The sequence below is a fragment of the Biomphalaria glabrata genome, chromosome 7 (assembly GCF_947242115.1).
Source record: "Biomphalaria glabrata chromosome 7, xgBioGlab47.1, whole genome shotgun sequence".
Taxonomy (NCBI): domain Eukaryota; kingdom Metazoa; phylum Mollusca; class Gastropoda; family Planorbidae; genus Biomphalaria; species Biomphalaria glabrata.
Window position 1 is genome coordinate 23,063,731 of NC_074717.1, and position 19,236 is coordinate 23,082,966.

The window sequence follows — 19,236 nt, forward strand, 5'->3', positions numbered from 1 at the left end:
TGAATTGTTGAAAATTTTTAATAAATTGTAGAAAAAGTTTTGGAAAATGTATGAAAATATTTATGTTAGACAAAAACTTACTAATATATTTTTAAACACTTGTAGGAATTAGTTTACTTATAACAAATAAGTGAGGTCCAAAGTATATATGAAATGATCTCTCTTCAAAATTTTAATTTAAAAATGAAATTGATTAAATGTACTTATTTTATAGTATATATATATATATATATATATATAGATGGATATCACACTTAAACAATGATAAAAGAAATGTTAATGTATTTACAATGTATTAAAATAACTTTTGAATATGTCCATAGAGATTAAGGAAATAGTTTTTTTAGTCAAAAAGTAATCCATACTTTGTTTTGAAAACAAGTCACAGAATCACAAGCTCTATACATACACATTTAATTTCAAGTGATTCTCTATTTTCCATTGTACATGATACAAGTAATAAACCTATTCAACACATTTTGTATGTCAAAAGTAAACAGAAAAAAAATGTCTACCTCAAAAGAGAAAGAAACAGATTGATTTCTCATTAGTATTGATTTAATTCCATGATAATTTGAAATAGTAAACATTAAGTACAATTACACCTACTTTTAATACTACAAAAATTTTCTTGAGAAAAGTCAACATAGTACTATACAAAATTTTATCTTTTTTCCCAATTATTAATATTCAAATTTTAGATATTTCAATATTTGCTAACATGGGCGTAGCCAGGAATTTTTTTCGGGGAGGGTTTTTTTTTGGGGGGGGGGGGGGGGGGGGGGGAAATTCTCCCGCAGAAAAAAATGATATATATATATATGTGTGTGTGTACATAATTAATCTTTATTACATTCTGACCCTTTCGGAAGACGTTTACTGGTTATTGTAGACTCCCCGCCCTTGCTAGCAAGGGGGTCTGGGGGAGTTCGCAGCTCTCCCCCAGCGCGGGGCGAAGCCCCGCCGCCGAGCACTATTTCTGGTATTGAAAGCCAACAAAATGCATATTCTGAGGTATCTACAGTGCATTATATCTTGCTATTAAAAAGTTTTATATCAAAAACCTAATGTGCTATTCTTACTGACTTAGACCCTCTCGCGCCGTTCAGCACCTTTTCCGGCAAGCTGTTTCCGCAACTCTTATTTTGCGTAATTCATTTTGTCGGAAAACATGTCCCGCAAAACCTCATGCGACGCTCTGTCACAACCTTACTAAGGATTCGACTCCCAGTTCGGCATATGATTTCTTTGATTTAGACCCGATCTCTCTGACTGACTCCTAAAATCTGTCTTAGCCATCTTTGTTGAGACACATTTAATGATTTTCAATTTCGGCAGAAGACTATTCACACTTTATTAATGGAGCCCAAGCCACTGGTAGAAATTTGTAACCTTTCTTGACTACGCTCTTGGAATTACATGCCTGTATTTCGCTTAGATTTTATATCGAAAAGGAAAGTTTTTTCGTCAAATCATCTGTTGAGGGGTTTTAAACTAAAAAATCTGTTTTTTTTTTGTTTTGTTTTTAATTCAAAACCCCATTTAGCTACGATCATAGAATTGGGTGACTGTAGTTTGCTTTAAAATAATATTGAAGAGAGAGGTTTTCAACTCTAAACGCTCTGTAGGGGAATTTTAAACTCAAAACCATCTGGAGGGGTTTTAAACTTTAAAGAAAAAGCCATCTGGAGGAGGGGGATTTAAACTCAAAACCCCTTTGGCTACGCTCGTAGATTTTAGTGTGTAATTTGCTTTTTTTTTATATTGAAGAGGTACTTTTTAGCTTCAAACCCCAACTGGAAAGGGGGGGGGGGGGGGGGGGGGTAAACTCAAAACCCCCTTGACCACGCTCATAAAATTTTGAGTGTATAATTTGCTTTTTTTATATTGAAGATGGGGTTTATCGTAAATTTTGGAGGGGGTTTTAAAATCAAAATCTTCCTCAACTGTGCTGTTGGAATTTGGGGATTGTTGTTTGCATTTTTTTTGTTGTTGTTTTATAGAAGAGGGGGATTTAACTGCAAAAACCTCTGGTAGGGGGTTTAAAATTCAAAACCCAATGTAGGGGGTTTTAAACTCAAAGCCCCCTGGTAGAGGGATTTGTATCTCAAAACCCCCCGATAGGGGTTTTTAAAATCTCAAAACCCCCTGGTAGGGGGATTTAAACTCAAAACCCCCTGGTAGAGGGTTTTTAACTCAAAACTGCCTCGGCTGTGCTGTGGTAAGTGATGATTTAGTTTTAAAATCTCACCTAAAATAAACAAAATGAAAGCAAAAAATCAGTCACTTAATTCCGTCCCCCCCCCCCCCGGGGGGGGGGGGGGATTTTCATTTCGGGGGGGGGGGGGGGGTGGTGGTGTTGAACCCCCAAGAACCCCCCCCCTGGCTACGCCCATGTTTGCTAACATATTTATAGTTGATATTGAATGAAACCAAAAGTATAGTTTATAAGTGTGAAACCTGGATTTCTCAGCACTATTCCATGTGTTCCACTGATGTGACAAATTACAATTGCTTGTCAAGTAGATTCTCTATTGAAAAATTAAAGCTGATAGAATATAAATATACATCCTCACAACTAATGATGATGTCCATTGTCTTCACCCATCGTTTGAAAGGCTTCTTCAGCTTTCTGTGCTTCATTAGCCTGTATCTGTCTCTCTCTCTCTCGCTCCTGATCAGCTTTAACTGTCACAGGGTCTGGCGCTGACCACCTCCTCTGCCGTAGTGAGGATGTCGAATCAGAGTCTGGGTCAAACTCTGCTTCTTCCTCCTCTTTGACATCTGTCTCATTTCTCTGTGACACTCCCCTTCTCCTTGCCTTGTGACTGTTGTTGGAGTTTTCTTTCTTGACTGGTACTATGTTGGACTGCGGAGGCGGCAGCTCATTCTGGGATGTCCTCCTTTTGCTTAACGCTGCAGTTGAATTAGGTGAAACAAAGCTAGGATCCATCTCCACTTTTAGAGGTACAGAGGTCACAGTGGAGCTAGTAACTGGGCTGGAGGACTGAGCGGATGCTGCAGATGAAGAAGCATGGTGTGCTGATGGTGAGTCTGAGCACTGTCTACCTTGCTCCTGATCTTGCTGCTGCTGCTGCTGACTGATCTCAGCTGCTTTCAGACAAACATCTTTGTGGGTGAGGGATATACACACATCACCAACATTTAGCTTTTGGCAATCTAGTCCATAGCGAGCTAGAGTTCTGGAAACTGAACAAGACGACCATCCTTGGTCAAAAACAAAGAATGGGTGCTCCAAAGTTGCTTCTACAGTTACCTACAAGAGAAAAGAAAAAGAAGCAAGATTTAATTATGTAATTTTTATGCTTTGAAATATATTTTTAAAAATGTAATTGTTTTTAGGAAAAGTTTATTATTTTTATATTAAAAGTTAAAAATTCAATATATTTCATGTTCAGCATATTTCTTACTTCTAGTACCAGAAACAATGAACACCTAGGTTTGATGTCTAAAATGTGAATACTATATCACAATACATGAGCCATTTAGCTTCTTAATAATAAAACTTCTTTGGACTATAAGGATCAAAAGGCTTAACCTCAAGTAGTAGCAGATCAATCAAGATTATCATATTTCACAATATATGCAGCTGATAAAAAGAGAAGAATTCGAGCAGATTAATTGTAAAGACGAAATGTCTGCAGGGTGAGGCAGAGGTGGAAAAACATGTATACAGAATTACAGGTATAAACATCACATGCTATTTGAGTCCATCACTCTGATAATGAAATGATTCACCAAAATTTTTTTATATTTACAAAATTCACTTCTTTTGTACACAGAATGATGGTTAAGATGATCATTTAAACTATTAAGTCATAAATGTATCTACACCTTGTTAGATTAATCCTGAATAACTTTCCTTTTCCAATTCAATTTCAAGTAAATTTGTATATTTAGCATTCTGTTTTTAATACCTGTCAGCTTATTCTACAGACAACAATATTTGCTATTCAGACATTCATTAGTTTCAATACCAAGTTTTTTTCCAGAAAAGAATGCATTAGAAAAATTAGGATTATTTTTGAGTGTTTAAAGGTTGATTAAACTAATGTTAGTTATTAAATGCCCATTACCTGTACTCTGTGCTCACCAACAGAAAAGCTCAGCATGGCTGTACCTCTATCTGGATGTTCCTCAATTTTCACAACTGTACTGGAATCTACTTTAAGATCTGATGATATTTCCGCGCTGTTGACAAAGTCCTCTGTTCGAAGATCTTCCACCCGCTTAAGGGTTCCATCAGCCAATTGGATTATAGATCCTTTCATGAAATGAGTAGGGTACTGGAGATGAGAAGGAGGGTTTTCAGAAGAGGGAGAACTTGGCGGTGGAGTCCAGTTAGGAGAAGGGGAGTAGTAAGCTTGTTGCTTGTACCTGGATGTGTTATCATCCCCAGATTGCTGCTGGTAAGGAGACAGAGCCCGGCTCTGATGTCCAGATAGAACACTCTCAGAATGGTGACCTCTGCTATCAATGTTAGTTTTACTGTTACCATTGTTGACAGGAGAGTGACAGGAACTGGCATGAGAGACTGAGCCATGATGAACATTTGACCTCTGGCTATCAACATTGTGAGCTGGAGCACTGTATGGCACAGAACTCAAGCTGGACACCTTCATCCGCTTACTGACAGGCTCATCCTTGAGCCCATGTACTCCACTAACTTTAGATAGATCATCAGGTGCGTCTGTATCTGATGGCCGAGTTAGTATACGATGTTTTAAACTACCCTCCTTGCCACTTAGGGATGCTCTGAAATACAGATCACTCCTACCAGAGGGAGAGTCCCTACCACCATACTCCTTCACAACAGAGTCAAAAGAAACTTTAGGTACATGTGTGTTAGCTGAATAAGAACTAGGTGGTGAAAGACAGGTTTTGACTTCAAGTCCACTAGAAGGCTCCCCATACAGACGGAGTTCTCTGGATGCCTCCAACTCTCTTGACTGGTTGCCACTACCTCCTTTAATGGCTGCCAGTTTCTCCAAGTGATGAGAAGACAGATTGGAGGTCGCTTGTGGTGGACCAGGACTTGGGGTGCTTGTTTCTGAAAGACGATGGTGTGTAGCAGGATACTGAGTACCAGAAGATGCTATGTGTGCTCCAGAAGAAAGAAATGGGCGTGGAGGAGCAGAAACAGCAGATGGCTGAAGTCTAGAGGATCTATATACAGAAAACAAAACAGAATTTAAATTATACAGAATATCAGTCATACAAACATATACAAGAAAAAAAAAGATAATATGACATAAATAAAATAAGTAAGAGATATGTTATCGTGCCTCATTTGACCCAGCATTACACCAAAGAAGATAGCGAATAGAGTAGGAGAACAAGTACACAGCCCTTCTTCAGCCATTTTCTATTGGGAAGTGATCAGAAAGGGCATCATTGTGTCTGATCTGGCCTTATTGTCCCACATGAAACTGATTGAGAATGGATAGGAATGTAGGTGAGCATCCCAGCCTAGCCAAAATCCTCCACTGACCGTGTTGAAAGCCTTAGTGAGGTCCACAAAGGCAGCGCATAGGATTAGGTTCTGCTCTTTGCATTTTACTTGTAATTGTCGCAGAACAAATATCATGTCAAATGTACCTCTACCTGCTCTGAAACCACATTGGCTTTCAGATAAGACCTCGTCCACTAAAGAGTAGGTTAGTGGGTTGAGTAACACTCGAGCAAAGATCTTTCCTGCTACTGACAGAAGTGTAATGCCTCGATAGTTGGAGCAGTTAGACTTGTCACCCTTTTAGTATAGGGATATTATTACGGAATCTCGAAATTCAGGTGGGACCATGCACTTCTCACAGCATAGAGCGAAGAAGTCTGTTAGCCTCTCGATTATGGCGACACCACCCATTTTAAATATTTCAGTAGGAAGTCCATCAGAGCCAGGTGCCTTGTGTTTTTTTAGTTTAGATATTGCTGTCTCATTTTCCTCAAATGTTGGTGAGTCGTTGAGCTCCTCTCTCATAGTTTTCTGAGGGACATTTGCCAGTGATTCCTCTGATACTTGCCTTTTATCACCAAACAGCATACTATAGTGTTATGTTCATCGATTTAGTATGTCCGCCTTGCTAGGTAATAGGGTAGAACCATCGGATGATTTTAGGGGTGCTGTAGTCTGGTAAGTTGGGCCAAAGCCACATCGAAGCGACTATAAGAAAGAGCGTGTGTCACCAGTGTCGGCATGTCTCTGCATGTTTACGGACAGCTCAAGCCACAAATTATTTTTTAGTTCCCTGACCTTTGACTGCAGAGTGTGACAAGAAGCGTTATAGAGAGTTCTGGCTGCGTTGTCATTAGGGTTCCCAAGAACCGAGTGATAGTATTTGTGCTTATTCTTTAACAGTTCTTGAATTGTGGTATTGTTCTCATCAAACCAGTCTCTGTTGGGTTTACTGCAGTATCCCACGACTTTGGCCGTCACGTCCTGAAGTATTATTTTTAGCTGGCTCCAGTTACTCACTGGGTCATCGTCTTGGGGCTTTTGAAGCTCAGTCTCGAGTAGTACACTGAAGCGCTCTTTTGCGCCAGCCAACCTTTCAACATTTAGCTTCTTTGCCCTAGGCAGGCCATCTTTTTTTACCATCTTGATGGTGATGTTCAGCTTCATCCGAACAAGACGATGGTCCGTGTAACAGTCGGCACTGGGCATTAATCTAGTGTGCACCACATTCCTGACATCACACTGCCTCACTATTATGTAATCAAACAGGTGCCAGTGCTTTGAGCGTGGATGCATCCATGTGGTCTTGAAACAGCTTTTTTGTTGAAAAAAGTGTTGGTTATCGCAAGCTTTGCTTCAGAGCAGAGTTCCAACAGGAGCCTGCCGTTATTGTTGCAGTTGCCAATGCCATGCCTACCTAGAAGACCTAGCCAAGCGCTATAGTCGTTCCCCACTCGAGCGTTGAAGTCACCCATGATAATACGTTAGTTAGTAGTGTCCACCTTGCACAGGACTCTCCTCAGGTCATTGTAGAATCTTTCCTTGGTTTCAGGCCCTGCCTGCATTGTGGGAGCGTAAGCAATGATAATAGTGATGTATCTAGAGCCATCTAACGGTAGTCTGAGCGACATCAGTCCTAAATATTGCTAGACTGAGGGTCAAAACTAAAATCACGCAAGACGAACTTCAGTCACTAAAGTCCCACTTCTCTCAGGCCTGTAAAGAATATGGCTTGACTATTAGCACAAAGAAAACAAATGTTATGGGACCACCTGCTACAGCACCACCCTCCATCCTCATAGACGATAACAAGCTGGATGCCGTAAATGAATTCTGCTATCTGGGATCCACAATTAAAGATGACCTGTCTCTAGAAGAGGAGATAAAAAAACGCATAAGGAAGGCTGCCTCGACCTTCGCTAGACTCAGGCCAAGAGTTTGGGAAAACCAGAAGCTAATTATGGTAACCAAAATGGAAGTCTACAAGGCATGCCTTATAAGTACAAAGCTGTATGGCAGTGAATCATGGACCACCTACGCAAAGCAAGAGAGAAAACTGAACTTATTCCATTTGAGATGTCTCTGTAAAATCTTGAAACTCACATGGAAAGAAAAAGTGTGCAATACTGAGATCCTTGCGTGATCAGGTACTCCCAGCATCTTTACAGCCCTCAGACAACACTGTTTGCCCGGGCTAGGACATGTTCGCCGTATGGAGTACAAGCGCATCCCGAAAGTCATCCTCTATGGACAACTCGCGACTGGCACAAGAAAAATTGGTGGCCCCCACCCCCGTTACATAGATGTAATAAAATGGGACCTCAAATCAGTGAACATCAATACTGACAATTGGTAAGACATAGCTCTAGACCGCACCAGATGGAGTAAGACAGTGACCAAGTAAGTTATGGACATTGAAAGAACATGGGTCTCAGGACATTATATTGTTGCTCTATACACATTATATATATATATATATATATATATATATATATATATATATATATATATATATATATATATATATATATATATATATATATAACATGCACTATCTGAATATTAGCATTGAGACACATGACCATAATCAATAGTTTAAATTCAATTAAGATGATCTGACTTGTAAATTATGCTTTAAAAAAAAAATGTTTGACCCAAGTTAAACACGATGAACTGCACATGTAACATGCTTTTTACTTTAAACTAATAGACCTATATATGATAAAAGAGGCTATAATAGCACTAAATAAAACTCAGAAGAGATAAAACGTCTTGCAATTGAGTAACTACTTCAATCAATACTAAATGAATATATTGAAATTTCAATACTAAATGAATATATTGAAATTTCAAATATCTGACCTTTCAGCTCCCTGCACACCAAGATGTTGTGCTTGATTACCAATACTGGCTAACATTGCAGAGTAAGATTCTATTTTTGGATAATGGCTTTGTGAGCTGGCAGCCATTAATGAACCATGTGAGAATCCATGAGACAAAGAGCTGGACCCGCCAAAACTTGGGAAGAAAGTACCATAAGGCTGTATAGTGGTCAAATGACCGGTAGCTTGACTGTGGAGGCCATATACTGGTGCATACTGGGAAGGGTTGAAATTGGCATTGCCAGAAGCAGCAATTTGATGAGTAGGTGATGAAGTGTCAGCGCCTGTTCTAAAGATCCCTGAGGGCATTGATGGTTGGCCGGCAGATAGCATAGTTGGTTGGTTTGCTGAAGCAGCAGTAGAAGGTGTGGAAGTGGTTTTAGGGCTGTTGCATTGCTGCTGTTGATCGTTAAGAGATTGACCTGACCCTGCCCCGACGCGTCCACTGTGCATGCCCCTGGACAGCCTTTCACCTGAAGATGATTCTATCAATCGATTCTCACTTGCAGGCAGTACCTTTTTACCCTGAGAGGAGTTTCTGTTTTCAGATAATTCAGAGTCTTCCTTATCTACAAAATGCCCATTATATGCAGCAGAGTTTCTTGGATCTTGTCTAGTACCTGAGACCAACTGGTAATTGTCAGATTTCACACAAGGCTGGGACTGATGATTGCAATCACTGGCAGAAACCCTTATCAGATTGTTACCCTGAGTGACAAAATCACTGCTGTGAACAGTCACCAGTTGGTTTATGTTAGCCAATGTAGCAGTGCTTGGCTCACCAGCCTCAGTATAGTTTAATATCAATATACCAGCCTCAGTTCCCCCACTGCTGTCAAACACTGCAGATGGGAGCTTGCTGTTGGGGGACAGGCTAATGCTTATGCTCTTCCCATCTAGATTGTTGTTCAGTCCATTTGCAATAAGGCTGGTAGGGAAGGCTGCTGCAGTGCTGCCACCACTGCTGCCCTTGTTGAGGTTGACACCAGTGTTGCTACTGGTGCTCAACAGATTGTTGAACTTGTTGCTGCCATTCAAACTGCTGCTATTTACGATGATGCCAGGGTTTGCTCCGGCTATTAAATTGTTAATAGAATTGTTTGCCTTGGAAATAGATACTAAGTGATGCTGCAGTTGTTGCGGTTGCACCAAAGTGTTTAGGAGAATGTTTGTGGCCCCAGAGCTCAAGCTTCTGGTAATGTTGCCATTTTGCTGAAGTTGAGGATCTGCAATAATTATGGTATACTGTACAGGTTGAGCAGCTGTCCCTCCATTGACAACCAACGGAGCTCTCCTGCTGGCCCCGCCACCATCCACTGAGACTGTCTGATTAGGAGGTGATGAGCTTGGAAGGATTTCAGTGCAATATAAGGAATGGCCATCCACACCTAAAAAGAAAACAGAGATGAAAGTTGGGAAATAATAATTATCAAAAAAACAGAATAAACTATATTTATAAAGCATTTTTATTCAATACAAAATTAGAACCAATAGAAAGAATTGCTGTACAATAAAAAAATAAAAAGTCTCACAATATCAAGAGAAATAAGTAAAATAACTTTTTTTTGTTGCTGTAAGCCTACAACAAATGATTGAAACAAAATAAAGCTATTTTGAAGTGTACTCCTCCAAGTGTCTGTTCTATAGCGTTCAACATTGTTTTTCCGCAGAGCCTAAGTGTATTACATTTTATTTTTGTTAAAGTCTCGGACTCCCCCACCATACACAGAAGAGAGGCCAAACCACATCCACAAGGTGAAAAGATTGCTCAGACGTCATAGACCGCCACTAATACACCTCCGGTTACGGAAGCGCCGCTAATAGCAAGTTCTCATTGATCGGACTTTCTATTTTGGATCAGCCTATGATGGCCTTGGGTGTCCTCACGCGCAAGTGATGCCAGTACGAAAAGAGGAACACGCTGTGTGTGTGTGGGGGGGGGGGTTGTGAAAACGCGAGGGAGGGAGAATAAAAAACTCGTCCAGAAAAAATTTGTATAAACACAAGTATCAACGTAATACGTCCATCTCATACCCTGGTCACGTGTAGCTTTTCCCATCCAAGCTCTGATCTAAACAAGTAGTGTACTAATTGTTTTGTTTCAATTAAAAAAAATCAATTTGTAAACTCAACCTGAAACAGTAGGCCTATTGTAACTGTACATGTCATTTTAAAAACTTTATTTTAAAGAATAGTGCAAAGAGTTGATAACTGTGTCCTCTCTCTCTGACGAGATATTGATCCCCCCCCTCCCTCTGTTGATTGTTGCCTCGCTCTCGCTTGAAGAAAAAAAAAACCACACCATATAGGCCAATGTTTCCAAACAAAGCGCAGCACGTCACAAGGAAGACGTGGGAGGATAACTATTTCTTGACCAAACTAAACGATGGGAAGTCAAAAGCAAGAAACTGACGTCATTAGCTCCTAATTAAACTAGAGTAAGTGGCTGTTGTCTTCCATAAATGTCACCACGAAGACACATAGCGCGCTAGTTGTGTGCGCTTGTTGTGGGTTAACTATAACAACAACAACAACAAATGGAATGAAATTTATTTCTAAATAAAAATAAAACTTCACAATTTATGACGATCCTGAGATCTGGAACATCTTTATCGTAATTTAAGTTCAAGTGCCTAAAGTGTTGGTTGTCTGTAATGTTACAACAGCAGTGTTATGTTAGCTCGATTCTTTGAAAAGGTGTAACAGCTGTCAGTGTAATATGAAACACAAACGATGAGTCTCAAGTTCGAAGCTTTGTGATTCTGAGATTCCTGATTTTAAAGAACGCACTAAGTTCACCCATCTGTAATGGGTAGTTGATATGTGGCGGTTGATCGTTGTGCTGGGATATGACAACCTCGGAAACTGTCGGCCATAGAAACAGATGATCTTTACATCACCCCCCCCCTTTCCTAGATCTATATTAGTCTAAACTAGATCTAGAAATTCTAGATCTAGACTCTAAAATAATTTTAATTAGAATATAAATCCAGATCTAGATATACTGTAATAAAAATCTAGATCTAGTTTAAAAAAATCTAGATTAGATCTAAATCAAGATATCATTCCTTTTTTAAACGCGAGTCACATAACGAGGCTTAATAAACATTACTATACCGAGTTCTTTTTTCATTTCATTTGAAGAATTAATTCCATATAACGTCAGATGGAAAAAAAACACTACGTCACACGATCTAGCTAGACTAAAAATCGCCTTCATCAATACGAGCCATTTATCGAGTGTTCATAGACTTTGGTGCACCGAGTGCGTTCTTTTAGCATTTCTTTTAAAGAATTCATTCCATATGACGTCAAAGGAAAAAAAAACACTACGTCACACGGCCTAGCTGGACTAAAAATCACCTTCATCAATACAAGCCATTTATCGAGTGTTCATAGACATTGGTGCACCGAGTGCGTTCTTTTAGCATTTCATTTAAAGAATTCATTCCATATGACGTCAAATTAAAAAAAAAACACTACGTCACACGGCTTAGACTAAAATATGTTTTTATCAATACGAGCAATTTTTCGAGGGTTAATAGACATTGGTGCACAGAGTGCATTCTTTTAGCATTACATTTAAAGAGTCCATTCATATGACGTCAAAGAAAAAAAAATCCATTACCTAACAATAGGCTAGTACCGGTACCATAAAAAATGTCTTTATTTACACGAGATATTTAACGAGGGTTTATAGACATTGGTGCACCGAGTTCTAATAGCATTTATTTAAAGAGGATCAAAGCCGCATTGTTTTTGCGTTTTGTCTGTCAGTCGGTCTGTCCGTCATCTTGATATAAAAAAACAACAACTAAAAGTTATTAAAAATTGATTAACCTTTATTTTACGTTTCAAAACATCGCAATAATTTTTAGGTATGAATACAATTGAAAAGTTTATATAATAGATTGTTCCGGATGTTTGTATAAATAGTAAAAGAAAAAGAGAATTTCAGATAAATGTAATACCGTTAATTAAATTTTTTGGATGGTCTCGTATAAAAATTACATGTACTACAGCCATGTGGAGAGATTTTCATACCTCACTTTGGTGTTTGGATTCTGTTTTCCTTAAAAATCGGAACATAATATTAACGATAATTAGATTTTTTAAATGTTTTAGGTAGAAAGTTAAATGTACTGTAAGAGAGAAGTGAGTTAAAATATTTTTCATAAAAATCCGTAAAAACATTATTTCCTAAATGAGAAGATTATTTGTTTATTAATTAACCCAATTATTTGGCGTTAGTAGATTTTTAAATAAATTCGGAAATTTCTGGCGACGATTTGTAAGAAACAAAATCCGGAACATTCTTTATCGATTACAAAACTTCTATCTTATGTTTCAGCAAGAAAATTAAATGTCTAAAAAGTAATTTTCAGTAATCAATTCTAGTAAATTACTTTTTTTTAAAGCACTGAACAACTTATTGTCGATATTTTAAAAATTTGTTTAAAGATGAAAATACGGAACAATTTGATATTGATAACCAAATTATAGTGACGCATTGTCAAATAATATAAGTGTAATATTAGTAAATTATGCTACTTCAAACAATCATTAGGCATAATTCATGTTTTATAAAACAATATCCGGAACATTTTTACACTTAATGAAATATAAGTCAGTATAGAGATTTTGATTTAGCATTAATATGCTATTTACATAAAAAACGGAACAACATATTATTGATAATGTGTTTTTGCAACGTTTAAGCATGGAAATTGAATGTAATATAAGTTAGAAGAGCAAACAAACATTTGTTGGCGCTGATTAGTTTTGCACACAAAAATCCGGAACAATCAATTTTAGATACTTAAAACTATTGAGATGTTACGGGAGGAACATTAAAGGGTAAATCAGATTTTCAATAGCTTTTAGAGTTCTAGTTTTTTAAATCTAATCGTGACGGACAGACCGACCAACAGACAAAACGCACAAAAATAATCTTCTTTTATTCGGATGGGGGCACTAAACAAAAAATAAATAAAATCTGATTTTTTAAAAAAAGTTTAAGAAATTGGTTTAGCACCTGATTATGTTGCGACGTTACGCTACTGCACGAAAATCGCTGCATAAAAAGTCCATTTAAAAAAAAAAATTGTGCTTGATATTTACATACAAAGTGCATTATTAGCCTTTATAAACAAACAGAAATGCTTTCTTTTAATTTTAGCAGCTAGTTGACCAGAAAAAACATCTTTAACTATTATTTATATTTGTTGTAAACTTTCCTGTACATTTTAAAAATATATTTGACTTAGTGATACTGAAAATACACAATAATTGTCAATCTTTGTTAGCATATTGTAACATTGCCTCCCTTACATTTACGTAATTGTTTTAGAATTGGTGTATTTTTATGAAAAAATCGCTTGCATAATTAATTTTATAAATTAAACGGTTTGCTTTTAGAAAACCAAAAGTAGCCGTTGCACCTAAATTTTTCAAGCCGCATTTAATGATGAAATAATATTTTTCATATCTCTTCTAGTTTTCCAGATCTGAGTGTGACAGACGGACATTTTGCACAAACCTAATAGCGGCTTTTTCCCCTTACGGGGGCCGCTAAAAAAGGCATTGTCTATGTTTCAAAAGGTTAGAAGTCTGTCTCTGAACAATACTAACAACTGAACGGAAACATTGAATGCCTTTTCCCCCAGAGACACGCCACACACCACCAATAACAAAACAACATATATATATATATATATATATATATATACATATATATTATAAAGTAGAATGTGAGATGTATGTATGTGTGTGTATGTGTATGTATGTGTGTATGTGTGTGTATGTATGTATGTATGTTACTTATAGACATCAAAACCGCTTAACCAATCTTGATAAAACTAGGCAGGAATGTTCCTTGGGTACTACCTTAGACCGTAGTGTATGTATTGTAGCCCTAAAACAAACTTAAGACCCTCAAAAAAAATAAAGTTGTCCGACTCTTTTACAGCTATAGTATTTTATGGATCTAGGCCATGGTTAACAATGTTGACATGAGAAAAGATCGAAAGGATTTAGACCTAGATCTAATTTTAAGAAATACACTTTGCGCACATAGTTTTTTTACTTTGACACATGAAAATACAAAAGAAAATACAAAAGAAAAATACAACAGAAAAAACTTGAAAGGATCATTAGTTAAGTTTAACATACATCTAAATCCAATCCACTAGATAAGTAAACACAAACTTAGACCCGCAGGCCGCGTGTAATGTCTGGCGAACATCCTTTCATTAGACATTACCAAATGGTTACCCATTAACAGTGATTAACACATCTCTCTACTGAGTCTATTCCTAGGCCTAGGTCTAAAACTCTTATTGAACTCTAAGATGATAAAACATCTTTTCACAAAGATAGTTTTGCGATTTAACACATAAACATACTAATTATTGTTCATTCATTTCATATTTTAATCAAATTAACATTCAAATTTGTTTTTCTAAAGCATTTTTAATACATTCGTTCGCTGTTCGCTAAATAAAGCTGCGTAGCCGTGTTGAGAAAGGCCTATATTCATTAATGAAAAAAAGGTCACGCATTCGCAACACAGAATAAACTCTATAAAAGCCAATTTTTTACTCTAGATTAGTGTAGATTTAGATCTATGTCTACCTCAAGATCTACTTTATACTGTAACACATGAACATACAAAATTAAGTCTATTCATCTAAAATTTTATATCGACAGTAATGCGCAAATAAAGACCCGCGGGTCGCGGGTAACATATGTCTAGTCTATATTATAAAGTAGAATGTGAGGTGTATGTATGTATGCATGTTACTTATAGACATGAAAACCGCTTGACCAATCTTGATAAAACTTGGCAGGAATGTTTCTTGGGTACCAACTTAGACCGTAGTGTATGTATTGTAGCCCTAAAACAAACTTAAGACCCTAAAAAAAAAAATAAAGTTGTCCGACTCTATTAAAGCTATAGTATTTTATGGATCTAGGCCATGTCTACAATGTTGACATGAGAAAAGATCGAAAGGATTTAGACCTAGTCCTAATTTTAAGAAATACACTTTGCGCAGATAGTTTTTTACTTTGACACACGAAAATACAAAAGAAGGTCCATTGATTTCATTATATAATAAAATTAATCTTCAAATTTGTGTTTCAATTGCATTTTTTACATAAATTAGTTCCTTATATTTGTGACTACAGATTTCCTGACGAACATTATTTCATTAGGCAATACCGTAATGAATCGCGTACTAAAAATTAATTCGTTTAATTGTTTACTTTATAATCCCATCCCTAGATCTAAAACTCTAATTCAACTCTAAGATGATAAAACTTCTCTTCGCACTGATAGTTTTATACTTTAACACATGAACATACTAATTATAGTCCATTCATTTCATATTTTGATCAAATAAACATTCAAATTTGGTTTTCTAAAGCTACATTCGTTTACCAAAGCTGCGAAGCCGAGTTGAGATAGGCCTAGATCTATATTCATTCATGAATCGCGTACTAAAAATTATTTCGTTTAATTGTTCACTTTATAATCCCATTCATTTAACAAAGCTATCGCTCTTTTCGTTTTTAATAGATATGAATGTATCGGCTTCGGATAAACCTATTTTCACAAACCTAATTTTATTTTCGTAGCGAAAGAGAAAAAACTTGAAAGGATCATTAGCTAAGTTTAACACACATCTAAATCCAATCCACTAGATTAGTAAACACAAACTTAGACCCGCAGGTAATGTCAGGCTAGTATATATATATATATATATATATATATATATATATATATATATATATATATATATATATATATATATATATATATATATAATTATATCTGCTTATTCTTTTCTAACTACAGAATCCTTTTGGAACGCTCTGTCACCTGTTCGTATTTTCACATGGTTAATGCTGAGAATCTCAGGGAATAAAATAAGAAAATAGAGCTGCAAGGAATATGATTTTTTTTGTTAACCTTGACATTGGAAAACTGTACGATCTCTTTTCCTGTAATGTCTTTCTGTACATTCCAATCATATTCCTAACACATCTTTCAAAGTCTCCTTTTGATTATCGTTAAATGACAAACATCTATTGCCCAACTAACGGAGTTTAGAAATATAGAAACAATCTCTTTCACTTTTATTGAACTTTTTCTATTAAAATGTTTTTGTTTATCTGGAAAAGAATAGTTCATTAAAGAATAGTTTAAAAGACCTATTAAAAAGCAAAGTTAAGTTGAACCTAACCGGAAGCAACGTTTAGGTCATTTGAATACTAGATCAATTTACTTGCTCTTCTTGACTTGTATGTCTGGTGTGCTACCCACCACAGACTTTTTTTAAAAATTATTTTTTATTATTAAATGTAAAAAAAAAACAACCAAGAAATGATAATCGATTTTCGTAGGGAAAAGAAGGAAAATGATATTGTTTCTGTAGCTGGAGAGACTGTTGAAATTGTGCAAACCTTTAAATACCTTGGTAGGCCTACTATCCTAGACAATAAACTAAATTTTACTGCAAATACTGATTATATCAGCAAAAAAGGGCAACAAAGATTACGATTACTAAGAAAACTGTCCTCGTTTAATGTTAGCGAAAAGGCCTTGGCTATGTTTTATCACGCTCACATCTGCAATATTTTAAGTTTCAATATCACTGCCTGGTATGGCAATCTGAGCATTAAAAATAAACTTTATAGAATCCTAAATGCTGCTGGTAAAATCATTGGCAAAAAACAAACCACATTTGGGCAGTTGTTTGAGATAAGCATCTATAAAAAAAGCTAACAAGATCCTCGAAATAAAGAATCACCCTTTGTGTCAGGATTTTGTGATTTTACCATCACAAAAGAGATACAAGACACCGATAGCAAAGACAAACAGACACAAACACTCTTTTGTTCCCCTGGCAATCAAATCATTAAATAGAAACAATCTGATATAAACTTTGTCACATGTAAAGTCTGGTGTGAATGTACACTTTGGTTTCCTATAGTTATAATGTTTTTTGTTTGGTGTAAACTTGGTTACAGACACGAGCAATAATGGGTAAAGGTAACTGTCTCAATCCTGAGATGTTCAACAATGCAGCTCCTACTTGGAGAATGTCATGTTTCCAATTAGTAGAAAACACAAGTCAAAAGTTAGAACGAGAGGCAAGATCTTTTGTAGGCTGACTTTACCCGTGTATAATTACCAATATCAATGTCTCTAATTATTATTAATGTATATATGCACAGCAGAAAATAGTGCGATGGCCTACCCATCTCCTTGAAACTTAGAAATAGCAATTGTAAAGAATAAGTTGTGAATTACAATTTTGAATGCAAACCAACTATCTTGTGTAAGAAAGATGCCCCAACTAATGTGTATGTGTGTATGCAAACAGAAGTATGGGTTTAACTAATTTGTAATAAGTAATAATGTCAAATCAATCAGCTCGCCTTACAATTAGAAAGACGTAGTCCATCTCCTCTATTAGATGTACACCATATAGAGTCCAGGAAAAACAAACTGTCCTACTAGATGTACACACAAAGCCCCTCCTTCCCATGCACTAACTTTACATATCTGCTTGTAGTGTGTCACATGCATGTGTTGCGAGCTAGTCGGTGTATTCGGGTGAGGCAATTTGACTTTTGACCTTGCCTTCCCATTAGCATCAACTCAATACGTTTGAAGACAGTACACCGAAACGTACAAATAACAATGAATGCAGAACTACGAATAACTAATCAACACACACACACGTGTAAGAACAGAAAGATGAACTATGCCAAGTGTGTGCGTGTGTTCACTTCAATACCGCGTTGCCTGCCCATATTTTGCACTACTCAGCGAATTACTTTAAAGGCAGGACACGTGACACGCAATCTGCACATGTTGTGTCGTCGAAGCCTCAAGTTGTCACCCCCCCTCCCTTTAGGCGATATGACTAACTACTATGATGGCGTAATAGTGACGGGGCGGTATGGTACATTTTTCTCGCATCTTTCAAACGGACAGAAACTATTATTTGAAGACGTCAATTATTTGAATATCAAGTACTCTAAATGACATCATGCCGCCCGCGCTCTCTCGAAACTGTAACGAAGGCGTTAACCAAGGTTAAGACGACACGCAAAGGTCGGAGGTCAAGTGAACAATCAAAGACCCTGCTCCAATCATTCAATGTGTGTACATTACAGATCAAGGTAGCAGAAGATTACACGGCGAAGAGAAGGATTGCATTTGTGCACTTCATTTACTTGCCGGCGTCTATCAACTAGACACTATGCGAAAGCACTCTAGTCCTGAGATTTCGAAAGATAACCAAAAAAAAAAAAGAGCCTTGCAAGAGCTATTTCAATAAATACTATCCAACGGCACACAGAGCAAGCGCTTCAAAGACATCAATTAAAACATCAGCGTACACTTCGCCAATACAATTTTAATCTAGCGGATTATACGATTACAATGAGAAAACTCCATTGTAGAAAGCAATATAATGTCATACTATGGTAATGAAGGCAATTCGTCAATGAAAGCTACTGATATGAAGATAAGAAAACAGGAGTCTCAAAAAAAGAGCATTACCCCTAACCCTAACCCAAGAGTGCAGTTTTGAAGGACACGGTCACACTCTACATGGGCAGAGTTCACTGGTTGTGTATTCAACATTGATTCAGAACATCTGTACACGTACCGGTACGAAATACTTACAGCTAGTGAACTGGAGACGACTCTTAAGAAGCAGGTAAAATAAAGGTAGATTGTGTGTATGGATTAATGTCGACATCCCATGATACAAAATAGCGCAATAATAGAAGAAAAAACAATGGCGAAGTTTGGAAAAAATATAAATGAGGGCGCGTACTGACTGACAGGATTAGAAATATAAA

General features: G+C 36.9%; 1 protein-coding gene across 1 annotated transcript in view; it reads right to left on the minus strand.

The window, feature by feature from the left end:
• Positions 1 to 2,385: 2,385 nt before the first annotated feature.
• The window catches only part of LOC106062098 (uncharacterized), a 69,258-nt gene continuing 52,407 nt past the window's right edge, over positions 2,386 to 19,236 (minus strand). Inside the window, exons 3-5 of the mRNA XM_056035449.1 lie at positions 8,336 to 9,743; positions 4,098 to 5,187; positions 2,386 to 3,277 (exon numbers count right to left, since the gene is read on the minus strand). Coding sequence (XP_055891424.1) covers positions 2,579 to 3,277; positions 4,098 to 5,187; positions 8,336 to 9,743 — 3,197 coding nt within the window. The 3' untranslated portion in view covers positions 2,386 to 2,578. The remainder of the gene's footprint in view (positions 3,278 to 4,097; positions 5,188 to 8,335; positions 9,744 to 19,236) is intronic.